The sequence below is a fragment of the Theropithecus gelada genome, chromosome 5 (assembly GCF_003255815.1).
Source record: "Theropithecus gelada isolate Dixy chromosome 5, Tgel_1.0, whole genome shotgun sequence".
Classification (NCBI taxonomy): domain Eukaryota; kingdom Metazoa; phylum Chordata; class Mammalia; order Primates; family Cercopithecidae; genus Theropithecus; species Theropithecus gelada.
In genome coordinates this window covers 5,067,820-5,087,935 of record NC_037672.1, presented here as the reverse complement: position 1 = coordinate 5,087,935, position 20,116 = coordinate 5,067,820, and the positions used below count along the sequence as shown (strand labels likewise).

At 48.3% G+C, this 20,116-nt stretch overlaps 1 protein-coding gene across 4 annotated transcripts in view; it reads right to left on the bottom strand.

Moving 5' to 3' along the window:
* Window positions 1–20,116, bottom strand: part of AFAP1 (actin filament associated protein 1) — a 192,549-nt gene that overhangs the window by 49,348 nt on the left and 123,085 nt on the right. For all 4 annotated transcript variants that reach the window (XM_025385958.1, XM_025385961.1, XM_025385962.1 and 1 more), the window contains exons 7-9: window positions 15,473–15,568; window positions 12,393–12,474; window positions 5,812–5,961 (exon numbers count right to left, since the gene is read on the bottom strand). In XM_025385958.1, coding sequence (XP_025241743.1) covers window positions 5,812–5,961; window positions 12,393–12,474; window positions 15,473–15,568 — 328 coding nt within the window. The remainder of the gene's footprint in view (window positions 1–5,811; window positions 5,962–12,392; window positions 12,475–15,472; window positions 15,569–20,116) is intronic.

Below are 20,116 nucleotides of genomic sequence, written 5' to 3'. Positions count from 1 at the left end.
AGGGAACATGAAGAGGCCACACAGGAAATGGCAGACAACCTCATCTAAGGAGTCTAGAGTCAGGGGGTCCTCTGGACCCCCCATTAGTAGCCTGGCTGATGAAATCAGTGCTGCCTAGGACCCCGTCATCTCCAGGAATATTTACGCTGGAGCGACATCCACCACCAGGTGGTGCTAGAGTGCAGCCAGGACGGGCCCAGCTTGGCTCCTGCAGCAAGAACTGCAGGCGGGAGCTTCAAGGCTCACCCAGGGCGTCTTAAGATTTAACTACTTAACAAGGCAGGTCCAGATAGAAGCCATTTTATTTTTGGATCCCACTTACCATATTATGGTAGGGTGTTACTGAATTTTAAAAATTTGTGAGTTTAATGTTTTCAGCTGATTTCTGCTCCAAATTCAAAGGAAAGAGTGCAGGTTCTTGCAACACTATGGCAAGAGTGCATGAGGAGATTTCACTAAAAATATAAAACTAACTTTACAGCCTGAAGATTAAACAAACAATAAATACAGATGGAGGGGAACAGATATAAACCCTCCCGGTCAGCTGTTCCGGATACGGGGCGTCGCGGGTCTCAGTGCCAGGTGGCTCTCAAATTCCGGCAGCTGCAGAAGAGCAGGCAGGCGAAGGCTTTTAGAAGTGTGGCCAAGTTCCCATTGATTTATTCTCTTTAGGAAGGGAAATGATAGTGCCTGCCTACCCCAGAGGCTACTGTGCTTTGGTTACATGTGGACAAAACGTTCAACACTTTTGAGAGAGGTTTTATCCCAATGTAACTGTTCGTTGTATCTTGGCAAGTATTTGTTTTTGATCAGCTAGGAGGAGATGGGCCTGCAAGAGGAGCATCAAGAAGCAGCTTTTAGAGAAACCAAATGTCAGGAAACTGCTGGCCGCTGATCACGGGCCTGCCGAAGCCAAAGTCGCCTTCCCGCTCTTCGCAGTGTGTCCTCTACGAGGCCAGGGGCAGAGGAGCTGGTACACCTACAGCCTGTCACGGTGGCTCTTGGACTAAGAATGCCTTCCTGCCCTTTTATCAGACTTCATCTGATTTCTTTTTTGGAGGTGGGGCCTTGCTATGTTGCTGAGGCTGGTCTTAAACTCCTGGCATCAAGCGATCCCCTCACCTCGGCCTCCCGAGTAGCGGGGATTCCAGCTGCGTGCTACAGTGCCTGGCTTCGTCTAGTTTTCATGGAGGTGGATTATGATACCAACTGAGATGTATCTAACTTTCCTGAATGTCTGCTGAAAACAACCTGCCATTGAAAGAGCTTCATAAAGTCACAGAACATTTCAGGTGAAAGGGACCCTGGGAATGGCTACGTAGCCAGGCTCCAGGAAGCCTCCGACTTGCACCCTGGGGCCTTTCCTTTCTCTCAGCCTCTCCGTTTCTCATGATTCACTCGTCTGACGTCGCATTTACCCAGCCTTGGGTAGGTCCAGTGTGCTCAGGTGATGTTTTTAAAAAACATGTCAGATGAACACATGGAGGATAATCACAGCGACCATGTACTGAGCAGAAACGATGGGCTGGGCACTGAGCTCAGTGTTTCATGTATTTTATCCTCAGTTTTTATGAAAAACAAGGAATTGAAGTATTGAGTGATTTCATAGATGGAAGAGCCTGAGATTCCCAGAGGTGAAGCAATTTGCTTAAAGGAATGCATGCATTCAACAAGTAGGTACTGAGCTGGTATCGTCTGCCAAGCTCTGCACAGTGCTGTGGACACGGGCAGTGAGCCAGTCAGCCCCTGTTCTTACGCCAGTCATGTAGAAGGTGGAAGAGTGAAGTGGGGACGGCATTGTTAGAGGCCCTGAACTGGCAACAACGGAGGCACTTTTGGTTTTTCTCAACACAGAATGTGATACGATTAGTTTAACATTTCAAAACTTCCATCTGGTGGCCTGGTGGGGGATGCAGAGTAGAACGAGGTAAGCCAGTCAAAAGATGCCACAGTCCCAGCCACAGGCGGAAATAGGGATGGGGAAGAGAGAGAAAGATGGAAATGCATTTCCTGGTAACGACAGCTTAATTCATAAAATGACAATAATTCCAGGACTTGTAAGCACAGGAGAAGGACAAATAAGAGATAAATTTTGGGGCCGGGCGCAGTGGCTCACACCTGTAATCCCAGCTCTTTGGGAGGCCGAAGCAGGTGGATCAAGAGTCAGGAGATCGAGACCATCCTGACTAACACGGTGAAACCCTGTCTCTACTAAAATACAACAAATTAGCCGGGCGTGGTGGCAGGTGCCTGTAGTCCCAGCTACTTGGGAGGCTGAGGCAGGAGAATGGCGTGAACCTGGGAGGTGGAGCTTGCAGTGAGCTGAGATCGCGCCACTGCACTCCAGCCTAGGCGACAGAGCAAGACTCTATTTCAAAAAAAAAAAAAGATACATTTTGGTCAGGGGCCTTTGCGCGTGTCTCAGATCACATTACTTACGTGGCTGTGTGCTGAGCTGACCTGCCCAATGCTAAACGTGTCACTCAACGCCACTCAATAGGCATTGCAGGGTTAGGCGGGCGGACCCAGCCAGCCAGGCTGCAATCCTTGTCATATTAATATGAAAGGCAATTGAGAGACTTTGGCCCAAAACCCCCCCAAAACCTTTCCAGCTGGCAAGCACCTGCAGAGGGCCTTCCCTCCCCTGCCTCCACAAGCAAGGCCCTCACAGCAGTTCTGTCCTGCATTTTGGGGCACGGCTGACCCAGCTGCACTGTGTGGAGGGGCTGGGATTTGAACTCTGCTTTCAGTGGCTCCCGGGAGCTCTGTCCTGTGGGCTCAGCAGCACTGCACTTCCGGCCAGTCCCGCTCAGCCCTTCATCTCCCTGGAGCAGAGAGCAGCAGCTGCAGAGACTCAGCTTGGCAGGCTCGGTCTCTCGGGCCTTTGTCCAGCTCCTTTTTTCTGCCTGAAACTTTGCAGCTGTACCAAAATAACTGAAAGTGGTCACTGTTGCCCCTTTATTTTTGTAAGAGCTCCTCCCCTCTCCCCTTTCCCCTGCAAAGAACTGGATGACAGCTTTCAAATCTTGTGGACAGAGGATGTTCTGTTACTATTGAAGCAGAAGTCGTCCACTAAGCAGTTTGATAGGGATCCACGTGTCTAATGAGATGCTGTGGATCCAGTATTCCTGCTGCTCCCTGAGTGTCCAACTGGGCTTCCAAGAAAGTGCCCAAGAGGAGGGTTTACCGCAGCGTCGAATCCCGAGCACAATCACAGCTATTTATCAGGAGCCACGGGAGGGTTCAGATCTTTGGGGGAAGGGATAGGTGAAGGCCTGTGGGACGGGGAACCAGCAGAGTTGGGTCAGAGGCTGTCTCTGCTCCCAGCGCGCTGTGTGGCTCCGAGCAAGCCACATGAGCTCTCTGAGCTTCAGTGCTCTCCTTTGTAAATGGAGGGGTTTGGGCCAAAGTCTTGCAATTGCCTTTCATGTTAATGTTTAATTGTTTTTCAAGGAAGAATTTCTATTTCCTCCACTGACCTAGAGCATTTAAAAAAAAAAAAAAAGAGCAGTTCCCTTCTTGTTGGCTAATTCTCGCTTTCTATTTTTAATCCCTAACTCCTGTACTTAATCCCTAATTCCCACTTTCTGTTTTTAATCCCTAACTCCTGCACTTAATCCCTAATTCCCACTTTCTGTTTTTAATCCCTAACTCCTGTATTTAATCCCTAATTCCCACTTTGTTTTTAATCCCTAACTCCTATGTTTAGTCCCTATTTCCCGCCTTCTATTTTTAATTCCTAACTCCTGTATTTAATCCCTAATTCCCACTTTCTGTTTTTAATCGCTGACTCTCAAGGGCTGATGTGAGGCAGTCCCACCTTCCAGGCGCTCCAAGAAAGGCAGAGGTCAACGGGGCCCAGCACTGGGGCACCAACACATTCCCTCTCCCCATTCCGTGCTACAGCTGTTTCCTCTGACAGCATTTCAGCAGGGTGGCTGCCCTTTCAGCTCTCGCCTTATTTAGGGAGGGAAGGGAGGGTAGTGGAAAAATATCAGTACCAACTGGCCTGCTTCTGTAACTCAAATTTGACCAAGTTCAGGGAGCTTGGAATGCACCAGGCTCCTCGGTCACGGGTTCCCTTATGGTGATGGCCTTCCCTCCTAACTCAACCCCATAGGCAGCTGTTTCAACAGGACCCCTCCGCAAGACTCCTTCAAGCACATGAGGCCTTCACTTCTGTCTGCCCAGACAACTTCGTTGAGGAGTGCAGACTTTGCCCATCTTTCCCTCAAGACAGTGCACGCCGCAGCGCCTCTCATCTGCCCCTGCAATCCATCCCTCCTCCTGATCACCATGGCCCACCCTCTGTACTATCCTCATAGCATGAGCTCACACCGCTGGGACATGAGATCTGTTGAATGCATTTATCTTTGTGTACACAGCCCCATTTAGGCACTGTGGGGCAGGAACTGAACGAGGCATCTTTTGGCATCTCAAAATAAAACCCGACACGTTGGACGTAACGGGTGCTCGATAAGGGGTGGGGGTGACTAGAATGACTATTCAAATAGAAGGAATGATGGGCTCACACTGCGGGGAGCTGAGTGAGCCGCAACAGTACACAAGCAAAATGACAGCACATTCCTAATTCTTCAAAAACGTAGCTCATCAAGTTTACCTCCTAGGAAGAGCTGCACGGTTCTTCTGAACCTGACAGTCTAGAAAGCATTCTGGATGGAAACTCTCACCCATGTCTTCATGGAGACCACCCCACAATGCTGGCTCCCCCCGGCCTGCTGAGGTTCCTATGATCCTCTCATGGCCTCTTGGGCTTTCCCTCCTATCGCCGACCACAGCCAGTTATTACACACATGTTTCTGTGATAACTGGTCTTGTACTTATCTTTTGCTATCAGACTGGAAGCCATGGGGGGCCAGGGCTGTTGTGGTCACCAAAAGGCAGCTGCTCAAATCTTACTTATTGGATGAAAGACTGACCGGGGAGATGGTCAGTGTGTTAGACTGGATTTGAAACTTCGGTTTGAGAAATGTAATTGGTATAGTTCGGATATTTCTCCCCTCCAAATCTCATGTTGAAATGTGATCCCAGTGTGGGGGGCCGGCCTGGTGGGAGGTGCTTGGGCCACGGCAGCGGATCCTGCATGAATGGCTTGCTGCCTTCCCTGTAGTAATGAGGGAGTTTTCAAACCAGTAGTTCCTGTGAGATCTGATGGTTTAAAGGACTCTGGCACCTGCTCCTCTCTCTCCTGCCATGTGACACACTAGTGTCACCTCTGCCCCTGCCATGAGTAAAAGCTTCCTGAGGCCTCATTGCAAGCTGTGCAGACACTGGCACCATACTTGTACAGCCTGCAGAACCATGAGCCGGATAAACCTCTCTCTTTATAAATTACCCAGCCTCAGGCATTCCTTTGGCAGCAACAGGAAAGTGACTAACACGGTGACGTCATAAGGAAGCTTAGTTTTATCACTTTGCCCAAGGGAAAGGACTGGCCTTAGTTCTGTAAAGGTTTTCCCATAATCCTTTGTTTACCAGCAGCCCCTGCGTATGTTGTCCTTTAAAAACACTTCCAGGGGATTTGGGGGAACTTCAGAGGATCAAAGGGAAATAGTTGTTTTTCTTGAAAGAACCTTAGAGATCATTTCAAACGCCTACAAAGTCTTGTATGAATAAGAGGTAAAAATGCAAACATTTAATACATTGAATACATTGAAATTTGAATGATTTCAAGTCCAATGCAAAAGAGCTCCAATTAATGAGCCTTGGAGGAACTGGGTACCGACACTGCAGGAGGAAAGGAAACCCGCTTGGGTGCACACTGCTCGTCTCTGGGAAGCACAGTCTTACCGCACGTGGGAACATCTTCCTCAGCCGAGGAGGTCTGCTCGTCTGTGGATGGCTTCTTCTTTCCCAGACTGATGATCTTGGTGATTTTTTTCCCAGTGACTTTCGACACAGTGCCCTTGGCCTCGGATTTGGAACTTTTCTTCCTCTTCACTGTCGAGAATAACAACAGCAAAAAAGCATGTTTTAATTGTAGATATTAATTGAAAAAATAAAACATAAATCACAACCCATTTCTTCTTTCCCTAGGCATTTTTTTCTTGTTTTAAAGACAGGGTCTCACTCTGTCCCTTGGCTGGAGTGCTGTGTTGTGATCACAGCTCATTGCAGCCTTGAGCTCCTGGGCACAGCTGATCCTCCCATCTTGGCCTCCGGAGTAGCTGGGACCACAGGTGAGTGCCACTACGCCTGGTTAATTTTTGTACTTTTTGTAGAAATGGGGTTTCACCATGTTGCCCAGGCTGGTCTCAAACTCCCGGGCTCAAGTGATCCACCCACCTTGGCCTCCCCAAGTGCTGGGATTATAGGTGTGAGCCACTGCACTTAGCCTTCCCCTCGACTTGTACTTAACGAGCACTTGCCGTGTGCTGGCTGTCGGTCTAGATGCTGAGATTCCAGCAGAACACTGGGCTGCTGGTAAGAAGCTTGTAACAAAGACCACATGGAGATCTAAGATAGGGTTATATGGAAAAGCAGCTGGGCGGGCAGAGAAAGCCTGTCCAGGGGTTGACTTAAATTAATAACTAGCCATGCACATCTCAGAGAGAAGAACCGTCCAGGAAAGAAAAACATCATTGACGCAAAAGCCAGCCCCAAGTGTCTGAGGAACAGAAGGCAGCTAGAGCAGCTCCGGCCCGGCTGGCAAGGGGAGGCCCAGGAAGGGAAGGGGATTGGCTCTTTTTCAGGAGCCCCTCGTCCATCTGTGAGACACTCACTCGGCTCGGCACCGTCCAGAGCTCTCAGACCAGGGGCCTGCCTTCTAGCCCCTCATGTTCGGTTTAGCCAGGACAGTGTTACATTGGAGTTAATTGCTGATACATAAAACTCATACACATTCTGCATAAAATTGATGCCTGGCTTCCTTTGAAAGATGGAAAGATCTAGCAACTCTGGACTTGCATGTGGACAAGCAACAGCGGCAGGACCACAGAAGCAGTCTCCACGCAGATGGGCCAGCAAGGGACAACACGGGGCAGTTCTCATCACTCCCCACCGTCTCCCACCACGGAGGTCCAGGGTCAGCTGCCAGCTGGCATCCTTTGTCTGCCCCATCCCATCACTGGCACCTCTCTCCACTGCCAAGGGCTCTGTCCGTGACCTCTGACAGAATTACAGGGGCAGGGATCAGACAAGAAATCAGAACGTGCATGTGAGACAGCACCAGAACCGAGTGACAAGACTCTTTGGCCAGACAGTGACCCTCGGAGAAAGTGAGCTGTCTGCCCGTCTCATCTGAGGGCCATTATGTGCATGGCACTGGAGCTGAGGGGAGGCCAGTGAGACACTTGGGACGCAGCTGCACTGCAGGGCTCACTGGAGCTGAGGGGACAGAGAGACCCTCAGTGGCACGGGCAAAACCCCAGCGCCCAGACCCTTTCCCCTTCATCTCCAACATGAGTCCCTCAACCTGCTGTCTGCAACCCTTTGGAGATCACAAACCCTTTCAGAAGGTGATGAGTCAAGGACTCCTTCCCACCCTCCTACCCCAGGGACAAATGAACCCACACACATCCCGCGGGAGAAATGCAGAGGAAGAGCGGCCAGGGACACAAGACAACACACCTTGGCCTAACTCCTAAACCCTTCCTCTAAAAACACACACACTCACACAGGCAGTCCCCTCATCCTTCCCAACCTCCGTCTCTCTCTGCTGGGGAACGGGCAGTGGTCCTCCTTCCACCTCCACCCTGCTGCCCCACCACAGCCAAACACATGAGGGCGGCAGAACATACCCCTGTGTCTCCTGCCCCGGGCCTTGCCCCCCCATGCTCCACCCTCCCGCTTAGGTCCTGGTCCTATAGCGTTAGTGTCCCTCTAAGAAGAGACTGCACGGGCACAGAAGAAAGGCTGTGTGAAGGCCGTCGGAGGGGAGCCGACTTTGAGAAGACAGCCCTCACCAGGCACCAACCCTGGCGACACCTGGGTCTTGGACTTGCAGCCTCCAGGACCATCTGAATGCATGTTGTTTCAGCCACCCAGTCTGTGGTATTCTGTGATGGCAGCCCAAACTGACTAACAACACAGTCCCAGCATTTCTGTGTTATTTTAAACAAATCAGACTTAGGCCTCATGCGATATTAGAAACAAAGAACCCAGGAATGCCACGCCCACCCCTCCTTCCACTCTCCCAACATGTACACACCCTGTTTTAAAATAAAGCGTCGAGACTCGCTTTCGATCCCTGAGTCTGAGGACGCAGCACTTCCCAGCTACCATCAGACAGGGAGTGTGCGGCTGGGACAGCTGTTATCACTTCAGTGTCACTTCAACCAAATCAAGAGCCACAGCAACAGTGGTCGGCCCCTCCCAGCTGTTTCTGAAGACCCAGAAGACAATGTTTCACCACAGCCCCATTCCCGTGAGCTTCACAAAGAATAACCTGCTGCCAGGACAGCCCGAGTGCCCGGGGCACCCTGAGCAAGGCTGGAGGAACAAGAGGCATCCCCCCCAGACAATGCAGGCCCCCCACAATGCGCCCCCCAGACAATGCGGCCCCCACAGACAATGTAGCCCCCCGACAATGCGCCACCTCCCCCACAATGCGGCCCCCCCACAATGCAGCCCCCCAGACAATGCACCACCCCCCCACAATGCAGCCCCCCCACAATGCGGCCCCCCCGACAATGCACCACCCCCCCCACAATGCAGCCCCCCAACAATGCGGCCCACCGCGGCAAGCTGGGGTGTCAGACGAACGCCCAACTCGACCGACAAAGTGCTTGTTCGACTCCGACTACAAAGAAATGAGATTATAATTAAAACTGGGAATTCCTTGAATACTCCCTGATTCGTTTTTTACAAAGGCAGACGTACGGTAATCCTGGGGAGAAAAAGCCCAAGTACATGGGAACGTGAGGAGAAAACCGTCAAGAACAACTTGTTGCTATGAATCAAACAAAAGGCAGAGATGAGCAGAGATCACGGAACCGGGAAGAAAACCTCAGCACGCCGAACGCTCACCCTCTGCCGCCAGAGAGTAGAAGAGCTGGAGTGTCCGGCACACACTGGCCGGTGAAGTGGGCACACTGGCACAAGCCACTGGAGCAAGGCTAACGCGGGGCACTCTCTACAACCACAGCTATCATAAACCCAGAGAGTCTCCCAGTAACCTACGGAAATGGGGATTCAGGCGCTTTTTATTATTATTATTTAGGCTACCGGGAGGAATAGGGGCATGAGAATTAATACCATCAGACTTTGTATTCAATGACTTCTATCAACAGACACATTCACAAATGATCACGTCTTACAGATGTGAAGTGGGGCTGAGAAGCCTCACAGCTCCCAGACAGAAGGTCCCAGGACCTCCTGAGCCCGCACTCCTCGCACCTGCTGCAGGACCAAGCGTACTGTGTCGGTTTATTAGACAGGAGGGATTCCGCCCTGAGGGAAGAAAAAGGCGTTCCAGAGTCACTCCCTGTGGTTTTGACCGCATGGAGCCTGGACTGTCTTTCTTCATCTGAGATTCTAACACTAAGAAAAACCTGTATGAGTTCAGGATTTTCTCCATGCAGCCCGCAGAGAAATGTGCCTGAGTTACCACATAGCTGGGATAAAGGAGCTTAACTGAAATCTCCCAGTTGCAAATTGGTTAAGAGTGAGAGGCAAGGACAAAAGCTAAGAGAGAAGGTTAGAATGTACCTCAGCCTTAACTTTCTCCAGTAACTACTGAGTGTCTGTATCTGCAAAGCACCATGCCAGACAAAAAGAAAATGTGTAAACCAAGGTCACCACCATTTAATTCCAAAGTATAGAAGGTTGTTCTTGTTAAGAGGAAACAGGAGAATTTTAAATATAGATATACTCGCTCAAAAGTGCATCCAGACACACATATTATTCTGTAGAACCTAACAGGCGCATTGGGAGAAGAAACAGCAAACCAGAAAAGGAACCAACCAAACCAACGTCTGCTGCCCCTCAGCTTCTAAGCAGGAACATTGAGATTGTATGTTATTTTATTTCAGGGCAAAACTTAAAGATAGCATTCCTGGTTTTGATTACACATAATGTGTGCCCTGTGGAAGACACTGATAATACTTTCCACTGAATAACTTCCGATGGACAGAACCAAAATTACACTCAGATAGGACAGACTCAAAAAACCACATATGGAAAAAGTGGGTATCGTGACCTCTGAGAGTGAACTTTGTAATGTCATAACCGTCCCGATTCTCTGAGCCCCGAGACTCTCAGTGGGCTGGATTGCTACTTGGTTTAAGGTGACTTCACCACAGACAGGAAAGACTTGGCTCCCTCCAGGAGTGGGCAGGTGGGCTCGGGGGGTCGGATTAGTCAGCTGAGCAGCCAAGGTCACAGGTTCAATGGGCACACAGGCGGTCTGGCTTTGCAGAGGGAGCTCTCCGTCCCCACCACAAGTCCTGCCCTTCACCTCAGTCCACACACTGCTACGGAAATTAAAGTCCAGCCACAGATTGGGGGAATATATGTACAAAACACATCTGATAAAGGACTTGTATTCAGAAAATACAATGAACTCTCAAAACTCAATAAGCACGAATAATCCAATAAAAATATGAGCAAAAGATCCAACAAGACATTTCACCAAAGAAGACACCCTGATGGCACATAAGCATATTAAAAAACGTTCAACACTGTTAGTTATTAGGGAAATGCAAATTAAAACACAACTGCATACACTACACCCCTATTAAAATGGCTCAAATAGAAAGAACAAAACAAAAGTGACAATACCGAGGCTGGAGAGAAGGCTATGACCAAGCAATCCACTCCTAGGTATTTACCCGAGGGAAATGAAAACATATGTCCACGCAAACATACGTCCATATGTCTCTGAATGCACAGAACAGATTTTTTTAAACAATCGCCCCAAAGTGGAAACAGCTCAAATGTTCTTCAAGCAGTGAATGGGCTGACTGTGGTCCATCCACACAACACAATGCCGCCAGCAGCAGCAAAGAACCAACGACGGACACCAGCCACAAACACGGACGACTCTCCAACGCAGCTGAGTGAAAGAAACCACACTCAGAAGTCTGCAAACGAGATGCTTCCACGTTATGACATTCTGGTAAAGGACAGGAAACGGAGCAGCAGCTGCCAGGGCCTGGGGCAGAGGCAGAGGCAGAGGCAGACAGGAGAGAAAGAGCAGAGGGAACATGGTGGGGGCTGGGGGGTTAGAGCCATGCTCTAATTCCCATCTGCAGATCTTAATTGTGGTGATGGTTACGTGCCTGCCAGCGTTCGTCAAAACTCACCAACAGTATGCCAAACAGGGTGAATTTTACGGCATTTAATTTCTATCTCTAGAAAGATCAAGGCTTCATTATTTGCACACCCACGTTCACGGCAGCATTATTCACACTAGCCAAAAGGTGGAAGCCGCCCACGTGTTCATCGACAGATAAATGGGAAAACAAAATGTGGTCCATCCGTCCAATGGAATATTATGCAGCCTTAAAAAGGAAAGAAATTCTGACACAAGCCACATTACAGATGAACCTTGAGCACATGGAACTAAGTGGAATAAGCACTTACAGAAGGACATGGCCTGTAGGACTCCACTTAGATGAGGTCCCTAGAGGAGTCAGATTCATGAGACGGGAAGCAGAATGGGGGTGCCAGGGGTTGGGGAGGAGGGAACGGGGAGTCAGTGTTTAAAGGGGACAGAGCTTCACTCTCGCAAGATGAAAAGAGTTCTGGAGACTGACGGCAGTGATGACAGTACAACGTAAATGTACTTAACGCACTGAACTGTATGCTGTGACATGGTTAATATGGTGTATTTTATATTATGTATATTTTTATATTACGTACTTTTTAAAAATGTTTCAAATGAAGGCAAAATAAAGACATTTTCAGAAAATCTTTTTTAAGAATCTCAGAAATCTGCAGGTCTGGCCTCCTCATTTTAAAGATGGGGAAACTGAGGCTCATCAAGAGGGAATACTTGCCCAAGATCATGGGGCTAAGCAAAGGCAGAGCTTGAATGAGAAAGTGGGTTTCTTGCCTCCTTATCCAAAGTTCTTTTCATTGGACACCAGGTCCCTAAGCAACACACCAGCGGTTCACCAATGCAAATTTGTCTCAGTGATAGATCGAGTGAAGAAATAACCAGCTGGGCATCATAAGTTCGAAACATATGCAGGGCAGAAAAAGACAACAGATGGCAACCTCGGCCAAGGTCTGGCAGGATGGAAAAGGAAGACCTGCAGGGTTGATGTTAACCAAAGGGTTTTCCAGGCACTCCCATCGGTATCCTCAGCAATGGTGATGATATCTACACATCTGAATCACCCAGCACATTTTTCGTACAATCAGACTTTACAGATCTGGCTGTGGGGTTTTTTTTAAGTGTATGTATCTTTGGCACAAGCGGAACTCACCTTGCTCCTTTCCATTACATGTGCTAATTCCATTCTCCACCACGCCCTCCCCATCCGAGCTGGGTCTCTCTGAAGACAGTTTCTGTAAGGAGAAAAAGGATTAAGTTATTCTTACAGTGGTCACTTGGACCAAATGATGTGTGATGGATCAACCAAAAGTTATCTCGAAAGTGAAAGAAAACATAGGCCGAATTCATAGCAATCCAGAAGTAGTTAGAGCTTAACTATAACAAAGACTGGCTGGTTAGGTGGCTACAGCCGCTTTAAAAACATCCAGAGTGGGGAGGGAGGGTCGGGGGGAACCTCACTGAGGCTATAATTATACTAACCTATATATATATACTGTCTCATGCCTATTTCATTCAAATCACTTCTTGTAAATGATTTTGAAAAAATATTGATTCCAAAAATATTTCCCTCACCAAGCCATATTATCCTTGCAGAAGGAAATATTCCATAGTCCATTTAATTTCTTCCTGTCATTCACCAATAATTAATTGGGTGAGTGTCTAGTACGTGCTTGTAACAAATACACTCAGAATGTACACAGAGTGAAGGCAAGGTTACTATCAAAACCCTTGGAGGGGGATGGGGTACTGTCACTATCTCAGTCCTAACCTCTGGCTTTAATGAGCGTGATTAGGATTCCACGTTAGTATCTGAATGAGGTAGAGTGTTTACAGCTAGACCCCTTCCACTGCCACCCAAGAACCTGTGGGGTCACAGTGGAGGGAGTGGCGTCCAAACACTGTCCTCATATTCTGTGCCTTCCACCAGGGCCTGGGAGACTGGGACACATTTGAGATGTGTGAGCAGTTCCCAGGCACAAAGGAACACATGTGTTCAACCTGGAATTCGAGGGGCAATCCCCTAAGAGCTGCAGTGAAGGAATGAGTGCCACTTAGTGGGAAGCTGAGTTCCAGGGATACAATGACCTAGAGCTGGTACCGCCCTGGCTCTCACACCAGGAACAGCCCGGGGAATCCAGGGCAACAGGTCCAGCCGAGTGCTCACGGTACTGCCTTAAAAACCAACATAAGTAAAGCGGAATTGCCAATTCTGGTGTGAGTGCGTGGATGAGGAACTTGGATGCAGTCTGATGGGAAATGAAACTGCATCAACCTTTTGGGAAAGCAATTTGATTTTCAATATGAATCAAAATCTTAAAAAAGAAAAAGAGGTCTATCCTTTGGTCTAGTAATTCAGCTTCCAGAAATCTATTCTCAGGTAACAGGCAGAGAATCAGCAAAAATTATGCAAAATACGTCAAGTACTATTTTATTTTAGATGGCCTAAAAAAGGGCAAAACGGGACAGGTGCGGTGGCTCACGCCTGTAATCCCAGCACTTTGGGAGGCCGAGGTGGGTGGATCATGAGGTCAGGAACTCGAGACCAGCCTGACAAACACGGTGAAACCCCATCTCTACTAAAAATATAAAATTTAGCTGGGCTTGGTGGTGTGTGCCTGTAATCCCAGCTACTCAGGAGGCTGAGAGAGGAGAATCGCTTGAACCCAGGAGGTGGAGGTTGCAGTGATCCAGGATCGCACCATTGCACTCCAGCCTGGGCAACAAGAGCAAAACTCCATTTCACAAAATAAAAAAAAAAAAAGGACAAAACAAGTACTGGGGGGCAGTTACCTAAGTGATAGTGGAGTCATACAAATTTGACATTAAAGCTAATGATAATGTGAAAATGTAAAAACGCTTGTGGCTTAAGAGTTGTTAAAAACCTGGAAATTTGCTAATAATATAAAGGTTCAGTGAAAAAAAAGCAGTATAAGAAATTTTATGCATAAGCTTATCCAAGCCGTAAGAGAAACCCTTGAACTCAGGAAAGAGTGTTTAATATATCAGTAGTGTTAAGAGGAGCTGCATCCTCTACGTGCAGTTGTAATGAGTGACTTTTTTCATCCCGTTTATGTTTCTATGAGCTTTCTGAATTTTCTAAAGTGAGCAGATACTGGTTTTATAGTCAGGGAAAAAAACAGCCTGTTCCATTACGGTGTGAGGATGAGGACTGTGATGTTTAATTTTATGTGTCAATGTGGGAGGCATTTGGGGATTAGATTAACGTTTAAATTAGGGAGCTCGGAGGAAGCAGCCTGTCCTCTGTAATGTGGGTGGGCCTCATCCAATCAGTTGGGGCCCTCGATGGAACAAAAACACTGTCCTCCCTGAGCCAGTGAAATCTCCCTAAATTCCTGTGGACGCCTTCACACTTCACCTGCACCATCGGCTCTCCTGGGTCTCCACCTGCGGGCCACACTGCAGGTTTCAGACTTGCAGCCTCCATCATTACATGAACCAATGCCTTCTAAGAAATATGCTTCTACGTACATACATCCCATTAATTCTGTTCCTCTGGAGAATCCTGACTCATATGAGGACAGGCAAGAAGGGATCTGTCTCTTCACTGGCAGGAGGCTAGAGGGTGGGCTCAGAAAGCCCCGGGAACACAAGCTGCCAGCAGAAGGTCTCATGGCAGGAAGTCAGGGTTCTCCAAGGAAACAATATCAGTTAGATTCAGACAAACAAAGTGCAAGCAGAGCAGGGCCTGTGGCGTAACGGTGATGGGCTCCATACATTTCTGGCAAAAAGAGGTGTACAGATGACAGGCCATCCCCGCCCACTGCGGTGCTCCTCTGCCTTCCAACAAGCAACAAGAGTGCAAAGCAAAGGGAGATGGAGACACATCCTGGTCTGCTGGGAAGAGACCTTTGTGAGGGTACATTTATGAAGCACCTGCTGTATTCCAGAAGTAGACAGGCATGCCTTCAGACTTCAGCTCTGCCATTTACTAGCTATGTGACTTTGAACAAGGCCCTCACGCCTTTAAATCCGTTTTTTCACCTGTAGCTGCGAATAACAATACTAACTACACAGTCTGTAAAATGACTAATTCAAGCTTACACAAAGCAGGCAGTTAAGAAGATGGGAAGCACAATTGCATTTTTTCTTTCTTTCTTTTTTTTTTTAAGTGGAAGTGCTGAAATTCTCAGAGAATGTTATCAAACTCTGAAGGAGACCCCAATCCACTGCGAGGTCACTGTCCCCACCCAACAAGAGCAACGCCCTTACCTTCTCCAGTTCCGCCTTGTGCACCGGGGAGCTCGGTGGAGGAGGACACTCTGAATCTGCGGGGCCACTACAACCACTATAGGCTTCTTTGATCACCTATAAAAAGCAGAGACACTTTGTGAGTATGACTGAGGGCAGAGACACTTAAAAGCTTGAACTGTGAGTTGTACAGACAGAGCCACAGGGCACGGTAGGGAAATTGATGGACTCAAAGCACCCGGCTCTGAGTTCCAGGATGTCAGGTATGCATTTGTTCAGTTACCCACGCATTCATTCACCCAAAGTCTATCAACGCTGGCACCGACACAGGGTGTGGAACATGCATCTACGTTTCCTGCTGGTGTGGAGTTTCATTCCATGTAATTTATTTATCACCATGAAAAATAAGGGTCACCAAAAGAATGACGGCAACATGAGGCAGCAGTAAGTGCCACCAAGAATACAAGATGGTGGGTGGTTACTTTAGATCAAGAGACCGGGGGGCCTTATGCAATGACGTTGAAGGGTCCAGCCTGTGAACAAGCGGCGGGGAAGGGCTCTGGGCAGCAGGAACAGCTGGTGAAAAAGCCCTGTGGTGGATGTGAAGAGTTTGGGAATAACCCAGAGTGCAAACTGGCAGGAGGAGAGAGAGAGAACATGGTAGGAGATGAGGCAGGAGGCCAGTAGGAGCCTTCAGGCCCAGGAGAAGACAGGCCCTGGGAGCATTTCAAGGAAAGGAGGGACCGGATTCAAGAGCACTGACTAGGACCTGCCGCCTGGGATTCATCCTGGCTTTAACCTTGGATAAATCAATTAACTGCTCTGTGCTTCAGCTTCCTCATCTGAAAAGTGCAGGTGCAACAGTGCCTACCTTCTGAAGGTTAAATGCGCCAAGACGGGGCCTAAAGCATAACCAGCACTCAATTGTTAAAAGGCTGTAGAAAGCACTCTAGCTGCTGTGAGAAGAAATAATTATACAGGAACAACAACAAAAAAGCATAGGGAAATCCGTGAGAGGCCGTTGCTGTAGCTGTGTAGGCGGCAGCAGGGGCTAGAGTGACCACAGTGAAGACGGAAGGAAGGAAAGGGAGTCAGGAGGTACCCGAGGGAGAATCGCCAGGCCCAGCTGGATCGGACACGGGGCTTGAAGGAAAGAGCTGACTCCAAGGTGACTCCTGGATTCTTAGCAACCGGGTGGTACTATTTACTCAGAGGAAGACTGGACAGAGAAATAGGCTGGGTGGAAAGAAGCCAGTTTGAAGTCAATAGCAAACTTCTAGTCGGGGCTAGAAAACTGGGAGCCACTGGCAAAAAGATGATGCTCACAGCCTTGGACTGGATGAGTTTACCAGGGAAGACAGCAAGACAGAGAAGAACAGAGATCAGGAAGAAGGACCCGGAGCCCGTCGGCGTTAAGGAGTAGAGTTAAAGGAGAGAAGCTGGTAAAAGATGCTGAGCTGGAAGGCATGGAAAAGCAGGCAGAAAACCAGGAGCGCACAGTCTCCAGGGAGAGGGAGAAGATGGCTCCATGGAGGGAGATGAGCCCAGAGAGAGAGAGAGAGAGACAGACAGACAGAGACAGCTGTGACTCCCTAAGGGAAGCAGAGAGACTGGGAGAGACTGGGAGTGGGGAACCGGGTGGAGGAGGAGATGAGCAAAGGAAGGCGTTTCCAAAGTGTTCCTTCTCCTGCTGAAGGATGCTTCCATTTTAACAAAAGGCAGAGTGAGGATGTGGACGGAAGAGAGAGAAGGCAGAGAGGCCAGCACAGCCTGTCTGAGAGAATCCACTTTCTCAGTAAGACTATCTGTTACCAGGCCAGGCGCACACTGGCTCACGCCTGTAATCCCAACACTTTGGGAGACTGAGGTGGGCGGATCACCTGAGGTCGGGAGTTTGAGACCTGTCTGACCAACATGGAGAAGCCCTGTCTCTACCAAAAATACAAAATTAGCCAGGTGTGGTAGTGCAAGCCTGTAATCTCAGCAACTCAGGAGGCTGAGGCAGGAGAATCGCTTGAACCCGAGAGGCGGAGGTTGTGGTGAGCCAAGATCGCACCATTGCACTGCAGCCTGGGCGACAAGAGCGAAACGCCATCTCCAAAAAAAAAAAAAAATATATATATATATATATATATATATCTGTTATCAGTTGTGTGGCCTTGGGGAAAAGTATTTAATCTCTCGGAGCTTCAGTTTCCTCCCTAGCAAGGGAATGAGTGTCAAGATTACCTGTCTTGCAGGACTATGGTTCAACTGAGACAGTGAGATCCGCTATGGAAGAAGTCTAAGCCAGCATGTGGCACGTGCACGTTCAAACCATGAAAGCAACACTGTTATTACTGTGAGCGTTTTGATGACCTACGATAAGAGCTCAGAAAATGATTCTGGACTAGACTTTCAGACGCAGGGATGGTGAGCCTGCAGTTCAGAATTCCATGCACGAGGGCTTTCCCAGCTGTCCCCTTCGTACAGTCACTACGTGTTTCTCCAACTCCTACTGAGCTCCTCAGCGTCCAGGCCCACTGTGGTCAGGGGGGATGTGCAGCAAATCAGACAGACAAGGTTCCAGCGCTTGCGAAACTTACATTCTTAAAACTGAAAAGTTAGCAGGCAGATTTTTCAAAATGTCTTCTATTCTTTCTAGGACTAAGCTGCAATTTCAGTTAAACCAAAGCTGCTTCTGGGCAAAGAAGAAACACCAAAGTCCCAGATATGTGTGTAGTCATTTTGCAATTGGGCCCCCACAGACAGATCCAAATTCCCTCAGCTTGTGCTGGCGCTGGGATGAAATCCAAGGCCTGACAAGAGACCAGGATAGTGTTTCCAGCCATTTTGCTCCTCAGCGGTTTTATACAACAGAGTGATGTCCACAGTTGAGACTACAAAAGAGAAGAAGAAACCCAGAGAGCTCGCTGTCACGTCTCCTCTCTGCTAATGCCGAGGTGTGAAGCACTGAGTAAGCCTGAGCCTCGGTGCGGTGATCTGTGTGTCGGATCTCTCTTGTTTCTCTCGCTTTCATGCTGACTGCTTTTTTGGGCTTTACTCCCTCATCTACCCTAAGGTGATTATTAGGTCTCCAAATGACAAGGCAAATTTTTATTTGATTTGAGAACAAGACTTTTTCTTTTCCCTAGGGAAGGCAGGTTCATACAATGGAAAACTCCTAAGCTTCTGCGTCAAACCCACCTGGGTTCAAACCCCAGGTGGACCACTTGCTGTTTATGTGAAGCTGAGCAATTTATTCTCAGAGCTTTGCTTCCTTCCTCAATAACGCGCACAGAATAATACCTCAGGGGCTCACTGTGAAAACTAAACGTTAAAACAAATGTGAAGTATCCAGCCCAGCATATCTCCCCTAACAGGCACTACGGAAACCTGAACTCTTCCCACGACTCTATTTAATAGTGTTAAATCAACGAAAATGTGCTTCAATTATACAAACACACCTGAACTCGACATGTTCTTCATTTTACACTAAAAGGCTGTACCCTATAAAACATAACCTGCCAAAACCCATGATCTCTGGCAAATGTTTTTATTTAAAAAAAAAAAAAAACGGTTGTCTTCTTTTTTTTTCAGCAGGGGAAGGATCTACAAACTTCTTTGGCAGCACTACTCCAATTATTCCCTGCAGCCTCTCGGGTGGGGCGGAGGGGCTGGCTGTGTGAATGGTGTCTTCTGGAGAAGTTGTGCTTTTTTTTATACAGCTAAATAGAACTCATCTTTCAAGATTCAGCTGAGGTCTCAGGAAGCCTGCGCTGGCCCTTCTGTGTGGTCCATGAGGCACGGCTCTGGCTCCACACATGCCCACAGAGGTCTGTGTCTCCTACTAAGCTATGCTTGTGTTCATAGGAGGGGCTGGGCCTTGCTTTTGTCGCTGTTCCCAATGCCTCCTTCAAAATAGCAACCAAAAGTTTGATTAAAGGGAAAACAATGAGGGAATGAAGAAAGAAATTGGAATTAAGATTTCTATGAAGAAAAAAAAAAAAAGAAGGAAAGAAAAACAGAAGGAAAGAAACTTAGGCCATAACTAAAATAAGTAGCCTCATGACCAAACTTCCCCAGTCCTCGGCACTGGCTTCTAAAATCCTCAAGAGGAAAAAGTATAGTGTTTTTTAAAGGCAAGTAGATAAAAGCCATCTGGCACATATACGCTTCCCCACTCAGCCCTACCCCAACACACACACCCTGGCTAAGCTCCTGGCAGACTCGCCTGGTCCCTGGAGTGTCCCCATCCCTCTCCTGCTCCCGTCAGCTCCCACTTTCTAGCAGACAGACGAGGCTGCCTAGCATCCAAGCAACTCACATAATCGCCTTTCCAAGAAGCCTTTCCTGGTACACCCAACCATGCTCTGAATGCTTAGAACGGGGATACAGACAAACGATCCACATTTGCTCTCTAATCATTAATTTCTCTCCCAGCTAGAACTCACACTGCCCCGGGAAAATAACAGCATCTCCAGCCGCGCTTGGGAGGATCGCATTCAGCAACCCAGAGCAGGCCCAGGATCAACCTGGGCCCAGCAAGCGGGTCGCTCATGGCATCCCAGCTTCATGGGACTATCTTCCCCTAGGCATAATAACTATGTCCAAGGTACGAAAAAAGACATCGCTGAAAACATCCATCAGCATAAACCAGTCTTTATTCCCACGAATTTTTTTCAA